At 53.4% G+C, this 20,210-nt stretch overlaps 1 protein-coding gene across 1 annotated transcript; it reads left to right on the top strand.

Annotated features, from left to right (window-relative positions):
* The first annotated feature begins 1,875 nt into the window (after positions 1-1,875).
* Positions 1,876-20,127, top strand: ABCC2 (ATP binding cassette subfamily C member 2). The gene is made up of 32 exons (XM_038141158.1): positions 1,876-2,075; positions 2,618-2,791; positions 3,245-3,367; positions 4,392-4,526; positions 4,930-5,052; positions 5,376-5,431; positions 5,626-5,854; positions 6,476-6,660; positions 7,215-7,392; positions 7,867-8,121; positions 8,605-8,670; positions 9,091-9,228; positions 9,567-9,713; positions 9,978-10,066; positions 10,156-10,218; positions 10,403-10,529; positions 10,698-10,874; positions 10,981-11,148; positions 11,449-11,635; positions 12,479-12,611; positions 13,045-13,150; positions 13,381-13,600; positions 14,069-14,223; positions 15,597-15,752; positions 15,855-16,054; positions 16,691-16,817; positions 17,204-17,305; positions 17,403-17,546; positions 17,795-17,953; positions 18,192-18,358; positions 18,700-18,894; positions 19,320-20,127. The coding sequence occupies exons 1-32, from the start codon at positions 2,034-2,036 to the stop codon at positions 19,447-19,449; spliced, it is 4,656 nt and encodes a 1,551-aa protein (XP_037997086.1). The 5' UTR covers positions 1,876-2,033; the 3' UTR covers positions 19,450-20,127.
* The last annotated feature ends 83 nt before the right edge of the window (positions 20,128-20,210 follow it).

Here is a 20,210-nt window from a genome sequence, read left to right as displayed (position 1 = left end):
GCACTGACTGATGTGCAGGCTGTAGGAAGAATCCAAACTTGGAAAGAGTGATTAAATTTATGATTATGGTCAATATAGCGAGTTTGTAAGAGTTCATGGCTTATGTTGAGATTTCATGAGCCATGGTTGTGATTATGATACTGGTAGCTCAGTTAAGATTGGCCTACCAGTACATAATCACGATAATTAAGGTGAGAATATTCTGCTGACCAAGCTGCCTCAGGTTTTTGAACATGGGGTAAGAACATGACAAGGCAGAGAAACTCTTCATAGAAGATATGAGCAGCGAGGGCTGGAGCAATCTGGCTGATTGCCTGGCAGAGACCTCTGGATCAGACCCTGTGTGAGACAGGCATGAATCAGTGCCTAGTTTGGAAAGCTGTAACATGCTGTATAACAGATGGATAAAGACAGGGGAGCACAGGGAAATGATGGTATTGCTGGCCAAAGAGGCGCTACTTAGATTGCCTTGGTCCCAGTGAATGTTTTCTAGGTATTTTAGTGGAGGAAGATTTATGGAAGGAGGTGAAGAACAGTAAAGATTTGTAGGTTTTTAGGAGGAGCATGCCCCAACTGTGAGGGTAGAGAAAGTGGATTATGCTTGCTTTGAACATCAAAGAGAGCAGACTCCTGTGCTGAGGGCAGCACTTCAACTCTGAGTGTGAGACCAAAGCCAGGGTGAGGATGAGCTGTGACCTGTTCAAAAAACTGAAACAGTGCATTATGTAGGAAGGTGTCATAAGCGAGTGACAGCAGTGCTCCAAGTGGTTTTGAGCAAGGCCAGAGGACACCAGTGCCAGTGTCAGAAAGAAGAATCACATCAGCAGTCCAGATGGAGAAGGGCTGAGTGACTGCTCCATTCACTTACTCATTGCATCAGTTTACAGCTCTCATGAGCAGTGTATTGGTTCTGGCCCAGAGGACGTAGCACTAGGGATAGTTTTATTTACAAAAACATGTGGATTTAATCAGAAACATTGCTAATAATTAACCACTGAGTTGGACCTTGAGCCTTTTTTTGGTATTGATGGTTCCTGAGGAATTACTCATCGTGTCACCCTTGACTTCTGAGTTATCTTGTAACTCCATGTACAATGAGACAGCACAATAATTACAGTCACCCTACTGTCCTCTTTTATCTACTGCTCCTCAAGAGCACACATGATAAAGCAAATCCAGTTCCAGCCTTAGTAGCACTGTCCCCACATGTTCCTGTCACACCTAGGCCTGCCTAAGCAACAAGGGTTCAGTGGCAATCAGTCTCCTTGGGAGTCATCCTCTTTCTGTCAGATGTTGGGGGTTACCTTGGAATGAAGATTCAAAGTCTCTTTGGGGTTTTGTGGTCAGCCAACTGCCATAACACACAGACAACATGGAAATGTGGCAAATAAAGAAGCAAAAGAAGGAATTTGGAAAATCTTCAGGCTCTGCAGAGTGGAAATTAGTAAAAGGAATCTGGATCCTGAAGACTCAGCAAGACCAGTGCATCATATGGTCAGCTCAGCTGCCAGACACTGCAAATTCCCAGGCAAGGGGCACTGCTGGTGTCACAGGCCCCCTTGCCAGGTGGCACCAGCCCACCACTCGTGGGACCAGCCTTTGCTGGACTTTTTGTTGGCGTTCAGCAGGCTTCTCACCGGAGAGGTCTGTTGCATCAAAGTAACATCTTTAGCTGGTCCGGATGAGTTTGTCTCTGTTGGTGTGCACTGATCAAGGTCTGTGGTTTCTGAGCAATGGCTGTGGTGTCCTGCAGTGACTCTGTGGCTTCCCTGTATCTCCTCTTTGGTGTCTTTCTTGGGTCTTCCTCTCCTCCCTTCTCCTGAGCCTGTGCGGCTTCCCAAGCCCTTTTGGTCACTGCTTTGGTTTGTAGGGTTGTGCAATAGCACCGAGTTAATAAATAACTGTGGGTCATCAGAGTTTTTTGTCCCAAGACCGCTTGAGGGTGTGGGGGGACTTTTATCCCAAGCATCTGCCCAGGTCTCTCAGTTGGGCAGAGCGAGAGGAAGGAGCTGCCGCTTCTTCTCCCCCAAGCTATGTCAGCAGCCCTGGAGGAGTTCTGCGGCTCCATCTTCTGGGTGAGTGACTGCATCATCCCCGGTGCCTGTTCTCGGTGTAGGACACCCCCTGTGGGGGGAGAGCAGTGGATTCCAAGGCTCACAGCCTGTCCTACCAGTGAGACCCAAGTGCCAGCGGTCGGCAGAGGGTCTGGGGTTTATCCAGGGGTGCCATGGCACTGAGTGCTGTGCGCTGCCCGCACAGTGTTCACCGGACAGTGAGGCAATGATGCCTCTCTGACTGAGCTCTGTCCTGTTTTAGCCTTCCTGGGAGCACAGGACAGTCTGTATGGACTTCTGGAGAATGATTTGGCTTCAGTTGCTTCTGCTGGCTTGGCTCCAGCAAGGGGTGGCCATCCCTCATTCAGGCAGAGAGATGGAGATGGGGATATCACTTGGCCGAGTGCTGAAATACTCAGCCAGGAGGGTGGGTGTTGAAGGGGGGATGCAATGGCGTGGAGCTGGGTGGGAAGGACCTATAGGAGCGTTGGCTTTTGTCCTGTGTGCCAAATGAGAGTCAAGCCATTGCATGTGACTTGGTGTTCTGTCCTTGCTGCCCCTAGAATGATTCCTACCTTGCTCGTCCGGATGCTGACCTGCCGGTGTGCTTCCAGCAGACTGTGCTGGTCTGGATCCCCCTTGGCTTCTTCTGGATTTTGGCCCCATGGCAGCTCCTGCCCATGTGCAAATCCAGAGCCAAGAAATCCTCTGTGACCAAACTCTACATTATCAAACAGGTAGAGTGGAGCTGAGGGGGCACAGATGACAGGCTGGAGCAGCCTGAGTGGAAATGAGTGCTATGAGTGGAAAGACTCTGTTCTACAGTGAGGTTTGGGATGGAGAGATGAGAAATGAGGGAGGGAAGGAGCAATGAGATAGGGAACCATCTGGGACAGAAGTGTAAAGGGGAGTCCAGCAGGAGGCATATCTGGGACAGAGGGCATAACAGGGAGGGATGCACTGGGAGGGAGGTCAGAGTGTGTACTGGGGCCTCTCATCTTGTGGGCTGCTATCTTCCAAACTGAAAATGATGGTAGTGCTCCTGTGGAGCTGTGGAACATTCGCAGGGTTCAAAGCTGCCCCAGGCCAACTCTGGGTTGAAAAGGGTGTAAGGATGTATTTTATGCTGAACTCTGTTGTCTCGCAGTGGTTCCCAGTGTCCACAATGGGCTGGCCCTCTCTCCCCACAGGTGCTGGCTGCTCTGCTGATGCTGACGGCAGTGGCGGAGCTGGCGCTGGCGTTTGTAGACGCGGAGCAGGGCGCTGTGCCAGCTGTGCAGTACACAAACCCCAGCCTGTACATCGCCACCTGGGTAAGGGCTCAGCCTGAGCGTGCTGTGTGTCACAGGGACAGGGTGAGACTGCAGCACCAAACAGAACAAGGCTTCCCTAGCACAGAGATCAGAAGGAAGCTGTGTCCACGGGGCAAGGGTAGCCTGGAAATTGGGTGGGACTAGCTCCAAACCTGTGTGGGTGGTGCACAAAGGTGATATTTTGAGGGCAGGTGCCTGGCTGTACAGTGCTCACTGCTGTAATCCTTAAAATGGGATGATTCCCTGCCTGCAAGCGTAGCTGAGTCTCTGACAGAACTTTACTAGGAGCAGTGTGCTTTTCACAGGACTGATTTTGCAGTGTAAACATCAGACCATGGCTTGCTGCTCTGATGTCTCACAGCTTTCTTTACATTGCTGCTCAGTTTTGGGCAGAGAGCTAGGAAGTACCACAGTGTGCCCAGGCAGAGGAGAAGGCTGGCTAAAGAGGATCTAGTGGCTATTAGCTTGATGGAACATGTGCATGGCAGCTACAGATACCCTGTGTGAGACATGGAGTATTCTAACAGTCTTAACAAATGCTCAGGAGCTACACTTAAAAGCAAAATAAGACCTTAACGTGCTTTCCTTCTTATTTTGCTGTGTCATTTAGTTTCACATGCAGAGTCCATGTGAGATGATAGGGCAAGGGGACTCACAGAGAGGCTGCCCCGCTGGAATGTGATCTGGGTTCAGTTCCAGGTCTGGAGGCAAGGTGCTGGAGACAGGGTGTGACCCCTCATGGCTTGACATGTCTGAGAATCTGGAGTGAGAACAGCTAGAAAGAGTAATAGTGCCTTGCTGTAACGTCAGGGTACATTCAAACCTGATCTTATGTCTTCCTGAAGTAAACATTTGCCCTCTATAATTAATTCTGAAGCTTATGAAGGGTTGGTGGTGTGTTCAGGGTATTCAAGGCAGTGAATCCCAGCAGATCATGTGTGCTGGCATCCCAGGACACATGCTCCAAAGGCACTTTTAGAGCCAGACCTAGTCCTGCAGCTCTGACTGATTTTCTTTCCCCCAGATTATGGTCCTGCTGGTGCAGGATGCACGGCGCTGCTGCTTGCGCAGAGATTCGGGGGTGCTTTTTTGCTTCTGGACGCTCTCCCTTCTCTGTGGGATTCTGCCATTCCAGTCACTCGTCCGGAAAGCCCTGCAGGTTGGGTTTGACAGGAAGCTCTGTGCTTCAACACGGTCTTGCTCTGCTCCCGAAGGAAGCTTCCTCATTCTCTTCCCTTGACAAGATCTCTGTGGTATCACTGGGGTCCCAGCTGCCCTGGGGACCTTGGGGAACCAGAAAAGACCTGAAAAGGATTTCCTGTTTGAATTAATCCTGTCTCTTTGGGGAAGTATAAGCTCTCCAGGACTAATTTCCCCCCTTGAACACTTACGGGAGGAGGTCAGGGAGAAGCAGGGAGAGGTGGCAATGGGAAGCTGATCCAGGACTCCGAGCGAGTTTTGCACTGCTCTGTTTGGCTCAGCCAAGGGATGGATCTTGTCTCTGAGTTCCAGGGGCCTTGAGACAATCCCCAGCAATAACCCTGGGCTTTCCATTTCTGCAGGAACCAATCCCTGACCTGCCACGGTTTATCCTTTTCTTCATCTCCTACGGGCTCCAGCTGCTGCTCTTCATTGTCTCAGGCCCCTCAGATATTGCCCCAGAAACAAAGGAAATCGGGAAGAAGGTGTGAGGACTACATGGGACTGGGCACCACATCCTGAGCATTGTGTGGGGCAGGGCAGGCTCTGTGCAGGCTCCAGGCTCCTTGGGAAGACCTGAAGACTTCAGCACAGGACTCAGCAAGAGCTGGAGCCTGCAGCATGGGGCATCTGCATGTGCATCCAGGGTGGGCTGCTGCTGGCTCTGAGCTGAGGTTTCTGGGGCTGGAGCTGGCACCGTTTGAAACCTATGAGGCTCCTTAATGGCTGGGGGAGGCTAAAGCAGCTTTTGTGAAAACCATCCCCTAGATAAACAATCTCTCAATACCCCCTTTGCTTTGTACCACAGAACCCAGAGGTGACAGCCTCCTTCCTGAGCTCCATCACCTTTGAATGGTACAGCAGGTGAGCAGGGCTCTGAGGGAGGTCGGGCTGGCAAAATGCAGGGGTGCCTCAGGGGAACCTGCAGCACAGGCTGGGAGCGGCACCACATTGGGTGCAGCCTGTGCAGCCTGAGCCCGGGGCCAGGATGGTGTTAAAGCTCTGCATTTGCAGCGAGGAATCTCCAACAAGTGTAATTGGGTTTCTCTGTCCCACAGCATGGTTTTCAAGGGCTATCGCAAGCCTTTGGAGATAGAGGATGTCTGGGACTTGAAAGAAAAAGACAAGACAAAGGCTCTTTACACTGCTTTTGAGAAGAACATGAAGACAGTGATGCAGAAGGCCAGAGCAGAACTGGAGAAACGGAAACGCAAGAAGAGACGCCAGGAATACCCAGACCATGGGAACAGTATGAGCAAGGCCCAGAGCCAAGACATCCTGGTGCTGGTAAATCCATTCCTACTCTTGGCCTTGTATGAGACTGAGACATCCAGGTCAAGCCTCAGGGAGTAGGGTCACCTCACCTGCCTGCAGCCCTCTTTGCTGGGCGTTCCCGTCTTTGATCCCACAGGACCATGGGCAAAGATAGGGGAAACCAAGACAGGGTCTTCCTGTCACGTCCTCTGCAGATCTCCTATTTTGAGAGACCAAGAAAGTTTCCATCTTTTTGCCTTACACAAAGACATGAACCACCCTCAAATCTGCAGTACAAGCAGTTCCCTCATGTCTATCTACCTCAGATACTTTCCAGCAATGAGATCAGAGGGAACATCTTTCTGTGACCACCACTGGCCTCGGATTCTTCATTATTTTTGCCTGATTTTTGGCCTGAGAGGTTCAGGCTGGTTTAGGTTTTAACAATTGTCTTTGGTAGAAAAGAGAAGGTCTAGTCCTGGGTGCGTATGACATAAGCAGAGATCAGTGAAAGGGAGTGTGACAGGAGCTAAAGCTAAGGCTTTGTTCAGGATGCCTGATCCGGGGTCAGTGAGGTGCTGCCCTGAAGCATCCTTCCAGATGCAGGTTGCCTGCACAACCAGCTCCCTCACTTCTGTGTGGGCTTTCCTCTAGGAGGAGAAGCAGCCAAAGAAGAAGAAGAAGAAGGGAGACAACGAGGACTCAGGCCCTCCCAAGGATTACCCCAGGGGTTGGTTGATGAAAACTTTGGGCAAGACTTTCCAGCAGAATCTCCTGCTAGCAGTGGCATTCAAGCTGGTGCATGATGCCCTCGTGTTTGTCAGCCCCCAGCTGTTGAAGTGAGTCCTTTGTCTCTGTCCTGACTTTGCACCCAGCCCCACCACCTCTCAGTGTGTGCACCGTATCCAGCCCCATCATCTCCATGTGTGCCTCTCCCAGCCACAGACCCTGGGGGCATTTTGTGCCCTCACCAAAAATGGGAGATTATGTTGGGGTACAGTTTAACAAAGAACTGATCTGAGCTGGCTGCCAGCTCTTATGTGTAATATCCTGCTCCCTTGCATCCTGAAATGCAGCCCTGCTCCCTCCCTGGAAATAGTCCCGGCTCTTCTTTGGGGCCCTCCAAGAGTCAGTGCAGCTCAGCCCAGCGGGGCCTCTCCAGTTTGTTTTGCAGAGCAGCACAGTCTCTGTGCTGTGGATGATCTTCCTTTAGTGACCCTCTGCCATGTCTGTGGCAGAACAGGGTTCCCAGCTTGCTGACCATTGAGCAGCTCCCTGGGGCAGGGTTTTGCTCACCACTCTTGTGAGGATGCTTCCCCTGCATTCACTGGGAGCATCCTGCTTGGTTGTGTCTCAGTAGGGTGTGTGTCTCATGAGCTTCTTTCCCTGCCAGGCTGCTGATTGCCTTTGTGTCAGATGAGGACTCCTTTGCCTGGCAAGGCTATTTGTATGCCATCCTGCTCTTCCTGACGGCAGTGATCCAGTCCCTCTGCCTGCAGCAGCACTTCAGCTTGTGCTTCCAGCTTGGCATCAATGTGCGAGCCAGTCTCATCGCTGCCATCTACAAGAAGGTCTGTATGGTCCTGTCATCATCCCTGTTGGCTTCCTCCAAGCTGGGCTTGGATAAAATCATCCACTCGCCCCATCAACCTGGGGTGTGTGCACTTTCCTCCTCAGAAGGCACAGGGGGAGCTTGGGGGACACCCACCCAGCACTGAGGGCACTGTGAGCCCTAGTTCTGCTTGGGACCTAGGTGCTGCAGCCATGTGTTTGACAGCTACCACGGGCTGAGGCAGGTTTCTCTTCAGAGCAGTGCAACACCTCGGGCAGGTGCCACTAGATTCCTGCACAGGGGTGCTTTTCTTTGCACCCAGCACCCAGTGGCTCCAGGCAGTGAGGAGAGCACCGGTGCCCAGTGCAGAGGCACCAGGAACAAACCCAGAAGTGATTTCAGCCCGGTCTGCTAATTGCCTGCTCCGAGCCTTGCTGCTGGCAGCAGGGCTGCTCCCAGACTGGCTTGTGCTGACTGTGCTTTCTTCTTCCAGTCGCTCACCATGTCCGGAGCCACCCGCAAGGAGTCCACGGTGGGAGAGACTGTGAATCTGATGTCAGCTGATGCCCAGAGGTTCATGGACTTGGCCAACTTTATTCACCAGCTGTGGTCATCCCCCCTGCAAATTATCCTGTCCATTGTCTTCCTCTGGGGAGAGCTGGGCCCCTCTGTCTTGGCTGGCATTGCAACCTTGTTGCTGCTCCTCCCCATAAATGCATTCCTGGTTGCCAAGGCCAAAACCATTCAGGTCAGTGGTGGGTGCAATATCCTCCCTGGTCTCCCACGTCCAACCTCACTGTTGCTCCCCTCCCTCATTTGCCACACTCCCTACCCTTTGCTTTTATGCTCTGGATCTTTCCCAGCCCAGGAAGTTGATCTCCCTTGGGCTGGGGGTGCCTCTAGCCTGAGCCAGAGGTGATCAGCTGCCACGAGGAGGAGATAGGTGAGATCTGTTCTACCATCACAGCTGAACCTGAACCAGACTGGGCACAGCCTTAAGGGCTAAAAATGAGATATTGCCAACCTTGAGATAAAGCTTTAGCTTCTCCCTGACAGCAGGGTGGTGTTTTTCCCCAGCTTGCCCAGAGCCATGGGGAGCCAAGGCTCAGCTTCATGGGATGACTTCTCTGGGCTGTGGAGCCCATCCTTCCCTTCCCTGTGGCAGCCCAGATGCATTTCCAAGGGTAAGCTGCTGTCTGGTTCAGGCGATGTCTGGCTCTTCTATTTGTAGGAGAGGAACATGAAGAACAAGGACGAACGCATGAAAATAATGACTGAAATCCTCAATGGAATCAAGGTGGGCAGTGGAGTGGAGACTCTCTGAGCAGCTGCTGCACCCCTCTTCTTGGTGCACTGGACCTGGAGGCAGCATACCTCTTTAACCCTACAGCACCAGTGTTAGTCTAGCTTGGGGGCCCTGTGTCTGGATCTCGGCAATTCCGTCAGCTGCCTCAACTTTTGAAAAGTTGGCTGGGGAGGAGTTCTGGATACTCGGACTAAGACTTGGGAGCCAAGAGAGGGTTTTCTGGATGGCTGTGGCATGGTGGCAGAGGAGCTGGCAGTGCCCAGTGCTATAAGCAGGACAGAGAGGGGAGATGCAGTGGCCAAGCAGGCTTCTGAGCAAGCCAGGTGGTGGAGGTGCTGGCCACCAGTGAGCAGAGTGTGGTGTTGGGCATTCCTGTGAGACCAGCATCTGCTCACCCTGCTCATCCTGCAGATCCTGAAGCTTTTCGCCTGGGAGCCCTCCTTTGAGAAGCGAGTTAATGAGATCCGGGCACGTGAGCTCAAGAACTTGGTGAACTTTGGTTACCTGCAGTCAGTCTCTGTCTTCGTGTTCACATGTGCTCCTTCCCTGGTGAGTGACAACAGCCCTGGGGAGGGGTGCACCTTCCTCTGAGCTGGGGCTGGGCTGTGGCCAAGGGGATGGGAAATATTTGGGACCTCAGCTGGAGTGTTTCTGCAGTGAGGAAGGGGCTGGCTGGTGGATATAGATTATGGTTCTGGTTGCTGGCAGGACAGCTGTGCTGGAAAGGAGTCCCATTGAGGTGGTGAAATGCGGCCCAAAGGAGAACAGAAACAGGAGGGGAATAGGTCCCCAGCACAAAGGCACTGCTGATGAGGCCTTGGGGTAATTTGAGGGTCTGGGCTGCACACAAACACACTGATGGTGGCTTTCCCTTATCTCTGTCCTAGGTCTCCTTGGCAACCTTTGCTGTCTACGTGCTTGTGGATGAGAACAACATCTTGGATGCACAGAAGGCCTTTACTGCCATCTCCCTTTTCAATGTGTTGCGCTTCCCCATGGCCACGCTGCCCATGGTCATCTCCTCCCTGGTGCAGGTCAGGCCTCACATAGGGCAGGGGGGTGTAGGGGGACCCTATGACCTCTGTCCAAACCAGCAGATGGGGCTCAGGTGTGTGATGGGCCGCCGGGGCCAGTGCACAGGACTCTGCTGGCAGTGGGGTGGGACAGGACTCACACGCATAACACAGGTTTGGGGCCCAGAGTTTGGGTGGGGACCGTGATGTGATGGTCTGCTTATGGGGCTCCTGCCAGCCCACCCGTGCCCATGTGCCATCCGCATCCTCTTTCTGCCGTGGCAGGCCAATGTGTCGACTGAGAGGCTGGAGCGCTACCTGAGTGGAGAGGACCTGGACACCTCAGCTATCCACCACAACCCCATTGCAGGCAGGTGAACCTCCAGATCACTCTCTGTGGGCCTCAGGCTGGCCCAGCCCTGGGCTGTCCCCTCTCTGAGGGATGTCTCTCTCTGGCAGGCAGTGCTGTGCGTTTCTCGGAGGCCACCTTTGCCTGGGAGCAGGACGGCAACGCTGCCATAAGAGAGTGAGTGCTCTGTGGCATGGCAGGGGGCTGGGCAGGGGGAGGCTTTCTGCATTATTAGCTGGGGAGGGCAACCAGCTCTCACAGTGCTGCTAGGCTTGAGTGTCCCAGAGACACTGCCCTGTCCCACACAGGAACTGATGGGTGGCCTGGCAGTGCTGCTTCCTCAGCCCTCATGTCTTTGCAGTGTCACCCTGGACATCACGCCTGGGAGCCTGGTGGCTGTGGTGGGGGCTGTGGGCTCAGGCAAATCTTCGTTGGTGTCAGCCATGCTCGGGGAGATGGAGAATATCAAGGGACACATCAACATCCAGGTGAGAGGAGCCAGCTGGTCCACAGGGCTTTGGGGCTGCCTGGGAGCTCAGCAGGGAAGGTAAAGCAGGACCGTCCCAGAGTGGTGGCTCAGGGCAAGGACAGGCTGCAGGGGGTGTCAGTGCTCAGGCTGATCTCTGACAGATAGCTGTTCTTGTCTCTTCTTCCAGGGCTCCCTGGCCTATGTCCCCCAGCAGGCCTGGATCCAGAATGCCACACTGAAAGACAACATCATTTTTGGGTCAGAGTTGGATGAAGCCAGGTATCAGCAGGTCCTTAAGGCCTGCGCCCTCCTTCCAGACCTGGAATTGCTGCCTGCAGGTGACCAGACAGAGATTGGAGAGAAGGTATCAGTGCTGGGCACTACGGGTTTCTGATAGCACCTGCAGCAGAGGTCAGAGCTGTTGCCCTGTGCCAGCCCCGTGTCCAGGGAGGTCCTTCCCTTCCTTCCAGGGAATCAACCTGAGCGGGGGCCAGAAGCAGCGGGTCAGCCTGGCCCGGGCGGTGTACAGCAACGCAGACATCTACATCCTGGATGATCCGCTCTCTGCCGTGGATGCCCACGTGGGCAAGTACCTCTTCGAGCATGTGCTGGGGCCAAAAGGGCTGCTGCAAAAGAAGGTGAGCACCCATACCCTCCAACAAACCCCCCAGCCAGGCAGGAGTGGCACTGGCATGGTGTTAGCCATCCGAGGAAGTCTGAGATTGCTTGCCTGGGACAGGGAGGAATCTTGCAGCTTTCACGTGCAGCTGCAGCAGGCAGGAGAGGCCTCGAGAGTCCCCAGAGGGGTACCCTGTGTCCTCATAGCCAGGCATTGCTAAGCAGACAAGTCCCCAAGTGGGAGATGGAGAGCCTGCAGACCCATGGCTGGGAATGAGGGGTGCTCTGATGATCACTACCCTGCAACCCCTTTGTTGCAGACACGGATCTTGGTGACGCACAGTATCAGTTTCCTGCCCCAGGTCGATAACATTGTGGTGCTGGCGGCAGGAGCAGTGTCTGAGCATGGCTCCTACAGCACTCTGCTTGCAAACAAGGGGGCCTTTTCCCAGTTCCTGAACTTGTATGGAAATCAGGAGGAGAATGTTTCAGAGGAAAATACTGCAGGTACTGGGAACACAGTGGGGCTGTGGCAGTTAAAATGGCTGGGCATGTATCTTGGGGATATGAAGATCTGATGGGTCAGCCTGACCTGGCCCTATCCAGCCCAGGCACCAATGGTGGCTGCTGTGATTCCTTCTCAGCTTCTGGCAATCAGCAGCACAATAACTTCCTGACTAAGATTTGCATTCAGGCGTTATGTTGAACATCCAGCATGGGACCTGTTTAACTTCTTTACTCCCTTTTTAGTTCATTTATTATGGGTCCCAAAATCTTATGTGGCAACAGGCTCCATATTTTTGTGATGCTGGGGTCAGAAAGATCCTTTGGTTTGTTCTAAACATCCCATTGGATAATATTTCATCTTTATCATGTCCCCCAGCGCTATGGGGAGGAGTGGTGTCAGGTCAGGTGGGTGCTTACCCTGTCAGAGCTCAGCCCAGTTGTCCTGCTGCAGCCTGGCTATTCCCAGTATGTCTTCACAGGGCCCACTTCTACCTGCTCAAGGAGATGCTTCTGAGCTGGAGTCATATGACCTAGCAAACCTTGCACTACTAAACTAGCACAAATCTCTGCTTGAGGTCTGGCAGTAGTGCTGGGAGAAGTCGGCAGGAGGGATTGCCTCTGTGCAGGCCTTTAGCCCTATGTCCCCTATCAGTTCTCCCTCCAGCTCAATGCATTTCTTCCTCCTCCTGCTGTGCTGGTCTTGCAGCAAGGTTGGAGAAGGTGTGATACGTGGTGGTAGGACACAGCCCAGGCCTAGGGTACAGCACGGAGCAGAAGTGTGGTTATGGGATCTGCTCTTTCCTCAGTGCCTGACCCTACCTTCCCTCATCCCTGTGCTTGTAGCTGTTGCTTTAGCTGGGGATGAAGAGGAGGCTGATGAAGCTGTGGATCCTTGCATGGAGGAACGCACTGAAGATGTGGTGACAATGACCCTGAAGCGAGAGGCCAGCATCCATCGCAGAAAATTGAGTCGCAGGTGGGCCATGACCTGAGCTCTCAGCTCTTTAGCTCTTTCCCCTGCCAAATGCACTGCTCCCTCAGAGACAGGGATCTGGGGGCTTCCCAGGGAGTTCCAGCTGAGAGCCTCCCTGCTTGCTCCTACCACAAGCTGCTCTGGGTCAGGAGCATCTGATTTTGCCTTTACTCACACTAGTGTACCACAGCCTTACTCTGCAGTCTTCCCTGAAACTCGTGCTGATGGCTAGTTCTGCCCTTGGGAATGAGGCTTTGAATTTTATGGCTGCACATGCCTAGTGCTTCCACAAGGCTCACTCAAAGCTGCCCTAGTTAGGACATTATTTTCCAGAGGACTCCACCACTGAAGACTCAGTGCAGCCCAGGGATGGACCCCAGGAGATTAGCACCAATCCAACACCCTGTGACTAATGGTACTGATCACCTCCCTGCAGCCTTAGTAAAAAGAGCACCAGTTCCCAGAAGAAGGCCCAGGAGGAGCCCCCAAAGAAGCTGAAGGGACAGCAACTGATCGAGAAAGAAGCTGTGGAAACCGGCAGGGTGAGGAGGATGGAGGGATGAAGCACTGTGCTGCCCTGGCTAAGTGCTGCCAGACCCTGACTGTGGCTCAGAGAAGCTGGTGGGGGCTTCCACAGCCAAGAGACACAAAGGAGACAGAGCTGCCTGGGACTGGTGGGTGGGGTGGTGGAGCACTGTGGGCAGCAAGGTGGGGTCCCAAGGCTGTGCTGGGTGTCATTGCCTGAGGTCTGATGGGCTCAATTGATCCACAGGTGAAGTTCTCCATGTACCTGCGGTACCTGCGTGCTGTTGGCTGGTGCTTTACCTTCTGGATCGTCGTGGGCTACGTTGGACAATACGTGGCCTACGTGGGGAGCAACCTGTGGCTCAGTGACTGGACCGACGACTCGGCGCGCTATCAGAACGAGAGCTACCCCACGCAGCTGCGGGACCTGCGCATCGGTGTCTTCGGGGCACTGGGGGTGTCACAAGGTGAGTGTGGGAGGACAGCAGTTCCCACTCACCTCATTTGTGTGGGCCAGGAGGGATACGACTTGCAAGGCCTGCAGCCAGCAGTGTGGTAAGGAGCAGGGGACCCAGCATTTTGTTCATTTGCCTGCTGCTGGCTTCCTTCCAGCTCCTGGCTGAATTGTGGACACACGCCACTCTGAAAGCAGCAGAAATTGTTCCTGGTCTGTGTTGCCCCCTCGATTTAAGATAATTTTCCTTAATCAGATTAGACATAGTGCTAGGGCCCAAGGCTTTCCAATAGGGTTAGTGTTCCTCCCCTGTGCTGGGACACAGTTGCTGGGGCCTCCCAAGAAGGTGGGATGCAGAATTATCCCTGCGGCTCGCTGCAGAGCTGCTGGCTTGGCACTGCTTGGTGTGTCCATTAAGCCAAAGGGCACCTGGGGCCAGTGTCACCCATGAGCTGGTGACAGCCCCGTGCTCTCCTTGCAGCTGTCTTCCTGCTCTTCGCAACCATGCTGTCTGCCCGGGGCGCCATGCGAGCCTCCCGTGTCATGCACCAGCAGCTGCTCAGCAACATCCTGCGCGCGCCCATGAGCTTCTTCGACACCACCCCCATCGGCCGCATCGTCAACAGGTTTGCCAAGGTGAGAGAACAGCCCCGACACAGAAAAGGTGTTCGTTCCACTGCATCTGCAGAGCGCTGGGTAGTGGCATAACCCTGCTCCTGTTGAGCACTGCACAGCTGAGCCCAGGAAAGGGCCAGGAAGGGACCAGGAGGACATGAGGATGCAAGGCTGACCGTGAGCCAAACCACATCCTGGGCTCTATTAGAAAGACAGCGTGGCAAATCACAGGGAGTTGGTACCTCCTCTGCTCAGTGCTGAGGAGCTTACACCTGGATACTGTGTCCTGTTTGGAGTCACCTGGGCAAGAAGGATGTGGAGGAACAGAAAAGGGTCCATAGTAGATGACTAAGAGAGGTAAGAGCCTAGAGCTCAAGTCCCACAATGAGAAGTCTGTCTGGTTATAGACTTCCAACAAAATCTACAATCTCTTCTATCTAACTGAAGGTCAAAAACAAAGAGAAAATGAGAAAGGGGGGAAATACAAACAGGTAATTTCAAGTGTGCTGCTTCTCCACTTCTTCCTTTAGTACCATCTCTTGATTTTTGGGAATTAAATGTCTTCTTAAAATTAAGCCTATGGGCCTGGGTTTACTCTGAGTTGAGGGAGTATGTGATGCCTGGCTAGAAGATGGATGAGGACCAGCTGGAGACCTGGGTGCACTTGCACAGACCTGGAGTTTGCACTGTCCCTCTTTTTGCTTCATTTACTGCTCCTGCATCCTAGGTCCTGATGAAGATGCAGTTCTTAAAGCTGGTCTGTGTAACAGGGGAATATTAGAGGAAGTTTCTGTCACAGCATGTGCCACAGTTAAGACCACAATACACAAAGTATCACCATACAATTTCAGAAAGCTTTAAGCATTCCCCTGAACAGAGTAACACCATACCACATCAGAAGGCTTCAGGTGTCGGCCCATAAAGTGTAACATCATGTCACTTCAGAAGGGTGAAAGCATCTGCTCTTCTTGTTTTTTAGCCCAACTTTTACACCCTTCATCTCACATGCTTTACACCTGTGTGTCCTCTTTATCCTTTTGTGATTGGTCAGTGCACTTTGGCACTCCATGTCTCGTTACCTTCAATACTGTTCACCTGTTTTTCACAGCTCTAGCCCACTGGGGATGAGGCTCAGCTGCAGCTCCACTCCCAATTACCACAAACGGTGGACCTACAAGTTTCTCTGTTAACTCAGCTGTTCACAAGCTAAGAACTGTGGCCCTAAATGAGGTTATGACCATAACACCAATTCAGGATGATGTGATATTTTTACAAGTGTCTGGCACTGTGCTATCACAGGACTGTGTAGGAACCCTGTATGTATGGGGCCTTTGGGCTTCTCCTTCTCTCTGGGGTCACTGACTGCTTCTCTATTCTTTTTTTATATGCTCCAGGACATCTTCACAGTAGACGAGACCATTCCCATGTCCTTCCGCAGCTGGATCTCCTGTTTCATGGCCATCATTAGCACACTGATTGTGATCTGCCTGGCCACTCCTTTCTTCGCTGTTGTTATCGTTCCCTTGAGCATCTTCTACTATTTTGTGCTGGTGAGTAACTGGGCCCCGAGTGAAGCTTCTGCCCTGCTGAGAGCAGTATCTTGCTGGCTGCTGGGCTTTGTGTTGGTAACCAGTCTGTGTCGCTCATTTCAGCGCTTCTACGTGTCCACGTCACGCCAGCTAAGGCGTTTGGACTCTGTCACCAGGTCTCCCATCTACTCCCACTTTGGTGAGACAGTGTCAGGCCTTTCTGTGATCCGAGCCTACGGGCACCAAGAACGGTTCCTGAAGCAAAATGAGATCACCATGGACATAAATCAGAAAAGTGTTTACTCCTGGATAGTATCAAATAGGTGAGTTTTACCACTTTTGCCACAGCACAGCTTGCAGCACTTCTGCCTGAGGCTTCTGGGTCCTGAGAGAGATCCCTGGGATCCTGCAGTCCTCCCTCTTGATCTCAGCATAGAGGGTCTGTGTAGGTACTGGGGCAGTTTAGGATAGGGGCACCGTCTGTGGCAATGGGACATTTTAGGGTGATTTTGAAAGCCAAAGTATTCTCCCCTACAAAGTGTCCAGAGGCTGGGCAGGGTGAGCTGTGCAGTCAAGGGCTGAGATGCTCTTGGTGAGTTCTGGGAAGAGGGTGATCCTCCAGGCCCAGCAGGAGTGTGATGCAGGCACTTTTTGGTTTTGAATCTTATTGGTAAATTATTTGGGTGTTTGAGGGTTGAATGTTTGGGGCTGTTCTGATACATGGCATTACCAGCACAGGAGGTTACATGTGAGACATGGACTGACATAAATGAACCTGCTTGCAGAATTGGCCACAAATGGCCTGCTGTGTACATGCACCAATGTGTGCAGTGTGCACAGCACGGGGCTCGTGGCTGGGCATGAGGGATGCTGGTGCAGTGTGGTGGGCTGTGTGTTGGGCACAGGCACATGCCTTCCTGCCTCTCTCCCTGCCCTTCAGCTGTCCTCTCCTGGTGCAGGTGGCTGGCCATCCGTCTGGAGTTCGTTGGGAGCCTGGTGGTCTTCTTCTCTGCGCTTCTGGCAGTGATTGCAAAGGGCACTTTGGAGGGTGGCATCGTGGGTCTTTCTGTCTCCTCTGCTCTCAATGTGAGTCACTGAAAGCATTTTCTACTTCCGGGACAGGGCTGTCTCTGGGAGCTCTGGGCTGGCAGCAGGATGCTGCCCTGCCACCAGCTCTGATCCATGGAAATGGGATTATCTGCGGTGTCCAATCACCTGTGGAGTGGCTATAGAGCCAGGGAAGCACATATTCATCCCAGTGTGAGTGGCATACTTGCTGCCACGCGGAGGAAAATGGCCTTGCTGTGCATCAGAGATGCTGCAGCAAAGTTTTTGAAGGGCTGGGGAGAGGTGGGCTGTGTCTCGGCAGTGGAGCCTTAGGGACCAGGCCAGGTATGATTCCCTAGGCTGAGGTGGGAGGTGGTTTTTCCTGGGTGCCACTGAGCTCTGCACCCTCTGATTCTGCCATGCAGGTGACCCAGACACTGAACTGGCTGGTGAGGACATCTTCGGAGCTGGAGACCAACATCGTGGCTGTGGAGCGGGTCCACGAGTACATGACGGTGAAGAATGAGGTGAGGAATCCAGGGTCTGGGCAAACACCTGCTGCACACCTTGGTGCTGGTCAGCATTGCGGAGGGAACCCCCTAATGCTCCTGTGCCCTCCCCCAGGCTCCATGGGTGACAAAAAATCGTCCACCACGTGGCTGGCCCAGCAGAGGCGAGATCCAGTTCATTGACTACAAAGTTCGCTACCGACCTGAACTGGACCTGGTTCTTCAGGGGATCACCTGTAATATTGGGAGCACTGAGAAGGTGCCTCTGCCCTCACTACGCTCTTGACAGAGATTCCGTTAAAGTTGTTTCTTCTTCTCGGCTTCAGTCCGTGCGCTGGGGTGGGATGGTGATGGGATGTGGCTCCTGGGGACTTGAGCTGCAGGAAAGGAACTAAAGCAGACAGTCGGGGTGATGGTAAGGGCAGGAAGGCCCTCCAGACCAAGATGGAGAGCATCTGCCTTGTTTTCTGCAGCCCTGTCACCTGGTCTAAAAAGCTGCTTCCACAGGTTGGGGTTGTGGGCCGGACCGGGGCTGGAAAATCCTCCCTCACCAACTGCCTGTTCCGGGTGCTGGAGGCGGCTGGGGGGAAGATCATCATCGACGGCGTGGACATAGCAACAATTGGCCTCCATGACCTGCGCAACAACCTCACCATCATCCCCCAGGTGAGCTGATCCCCACCTTTCCACATCCCACTGCTGCATGGCCCCTGCAGGCACTGCATGGCCTCAGGGTGTCCCTGGGAGCTGTGGATGTGCCAAAGGCCTGGGAGCAGGCTGTCACCACATCCCTTGCCAGCAGCAGGAAGTGGTGTGAGCAGGATATGGCCACTCTTGGAGGCCAGGAGCCATTGCCCCTGCTAAATGGCTGCGGTGGGGCTGAACACAGTGCTGTCCCTGGCAGGACCCTGTGCTCTTCACCGGAACCTTGCGGATGAACCTGGACCCCTTTGACCAGTACTCAGACGAGGAGATCTGGAAGGCCCTGGAGCTGGCTCACCTGAAGACATACGTGCAAGGCCTTCCCGAGAGGCTGCTGCATCCTGTGAGCGAGGCAGGGGAGAACTTGAGGTGAGCAGAGGGGCAGATGAAGGCCCAGCTCCCCTCCCTTTTCTAGATCCCAGGGGCAGCCTCCAGCAAAGTGGCTGTCCAGGGATGATGCACAGAAGCTTCTGGGAAGTGAAGAGGGAAGAAAATGGCCGAGGAGTCAGGACTCTTAGGGAGCTAGTGTAAACCAACCCTTCTGTGGTGGCCCAGAGAGTAATATGCTGAGGGACGTGGTGCTGAGGGTGGCAGATGGTCAGTGGGGAAAGGCCGGGGACAGTGTTGGGGTCAGAGCAGTGAGATGCAGTAGGCTTGCAGAAGGTCCGCTAGTGTCAGTCTAGTAACTCATGCTCTTCATCTCATCCCAGTGTTGGGCAGAGGCAGCTGGTGTGCCTGGCCCGGGCCCTTCTCCGCAAAGCCAAGATCCTCATCCTGGATGAAGCAACAGCAGCCGTAGATCTGGAAACTGATCATTTAATCCAGACAACAATCCGGAGTGCGTTTGCTGACTGCACTGTCCTTACTATTGCCCATCGCCTCCACACCATCATGGACAGCAACAGGTACCGTGGGACAATACTGCAGGGCAAGGGGAATGGGGATCTGGACTCCTGGGATGGGGTGAGAGGTGAACAGCAGCAGAAGCAAGAATGCAGCCAGAGGGGCAGGGGTGGATGCAGAGCCTGAGGCAGTGATACACAGTGGTGAAGAGAAGGATAGTAAGGATGCCCCTGCAGAAGTGCTGCCTTTGTGGGAGAAACTTTTTTTGGGATCCTTCTTTACAGCAACAGACTATAGAAGCATTTGCTGTTGACACCTTAAGTGTGTGACCCATAACACAGGGAGGAGGGCTGTGCCCTCAGCACTGCTGAGAGGAGAACCACGTAAAGTGACTTAGGAGGAGTGAGCGTCAGTGGGCCACAGCACTGGCACCAGCAGTGCCATCCACTCAGATCCTGGGAGCTGAGGCCTTGTTCCCTTTTGCCAGGGTGATGGTGCTGCATGCTGGGCGGATTGTGGAATTCGACAGCCCCGAGGAGCTGCTCATGAAGCAGGGCTTCTTCTCCGCGATGGCAAAGGACGCCGGCATCGCCGCTGCAGAAACCACCGCTCTGTAGGCAGCGTGCTGCAGGGGCCGCCTGTGAGACAGCTCCTCCTGCTGCCGCTCACCCAGCGGCTGCTGGCGTCTCCCGCAGCCAAGCTGGCCAGGAACTGACCTCTCTGCAGTGGGGAAGCAAAGAGGGTGGCTTCTCTGGTTGTCCAGACACTGAGCATCTGGACTTGAGTGAGCTGTTAACCTCACTACCACATCCTGCCTGCTGTGCACACAAGGGTCTGGAGCCGCATAACTTATTCCAGGGTAGAGGGGAAAAGCTGTCTGCCAGGCAGGGAGATTATGACCTCCAGTGGGGGTGGTCTTAGCTTTTGTACTTCACCATGCCAGGTGAATCGACCTTAGAGATGCTTTAGCATTATGGAATGAAATTTACAGTTTAATCAAAGAATGAAATAATTTATTTACTTTTTGTAACTGTTTGTAGTCTTCCAACTACAAGGCTGATGTCAAGGCATGTAAGTAAGCCTCATTTAGCCTTAAACCTGGCTAGTGCTTGGGTGGGGAGAGCTGCCAACAGAGGTTACACAGAGCTGGGCAGTCCAAATCAAGGGGCACAGCTCTACTCATGCAAGAACAGTGCTCTGTAGCAAAACCAGGGCTGCCTGCCTGCCTTGCCTGTGGCTACTGCTCCCTTTGATTGTATTGCAAATAAATGAGCCTCTCCCTGAGGTTATCACAACCACTTGTGGGGCAGATTTTGGGCTGTGGTTCCAGACTGCAAACGTGATGGTGGTGGAGACAAGCTGGAGAGCAGCAGGCACA

The sequence above is a fragment of the Motacilla alba genome, chromosome 6, assembly GCF_015832195.1.
Source record: "Motacilla alba alba isolate MOTALB_02 chromosome 6, Motacilla_alba_V1.0_pri, whole genome shotgun sequence".
Lineage (NCBI taxonomy): Eukaryota > Metazoa > Chordata > Aves > Passeriformes > Motacillidae > Motacilla > Motacilla alba.
Note: the sequence above shows the minus strand (reverse complement) of the source record. Positions and strands in the feature narration are given on the sequence as shown.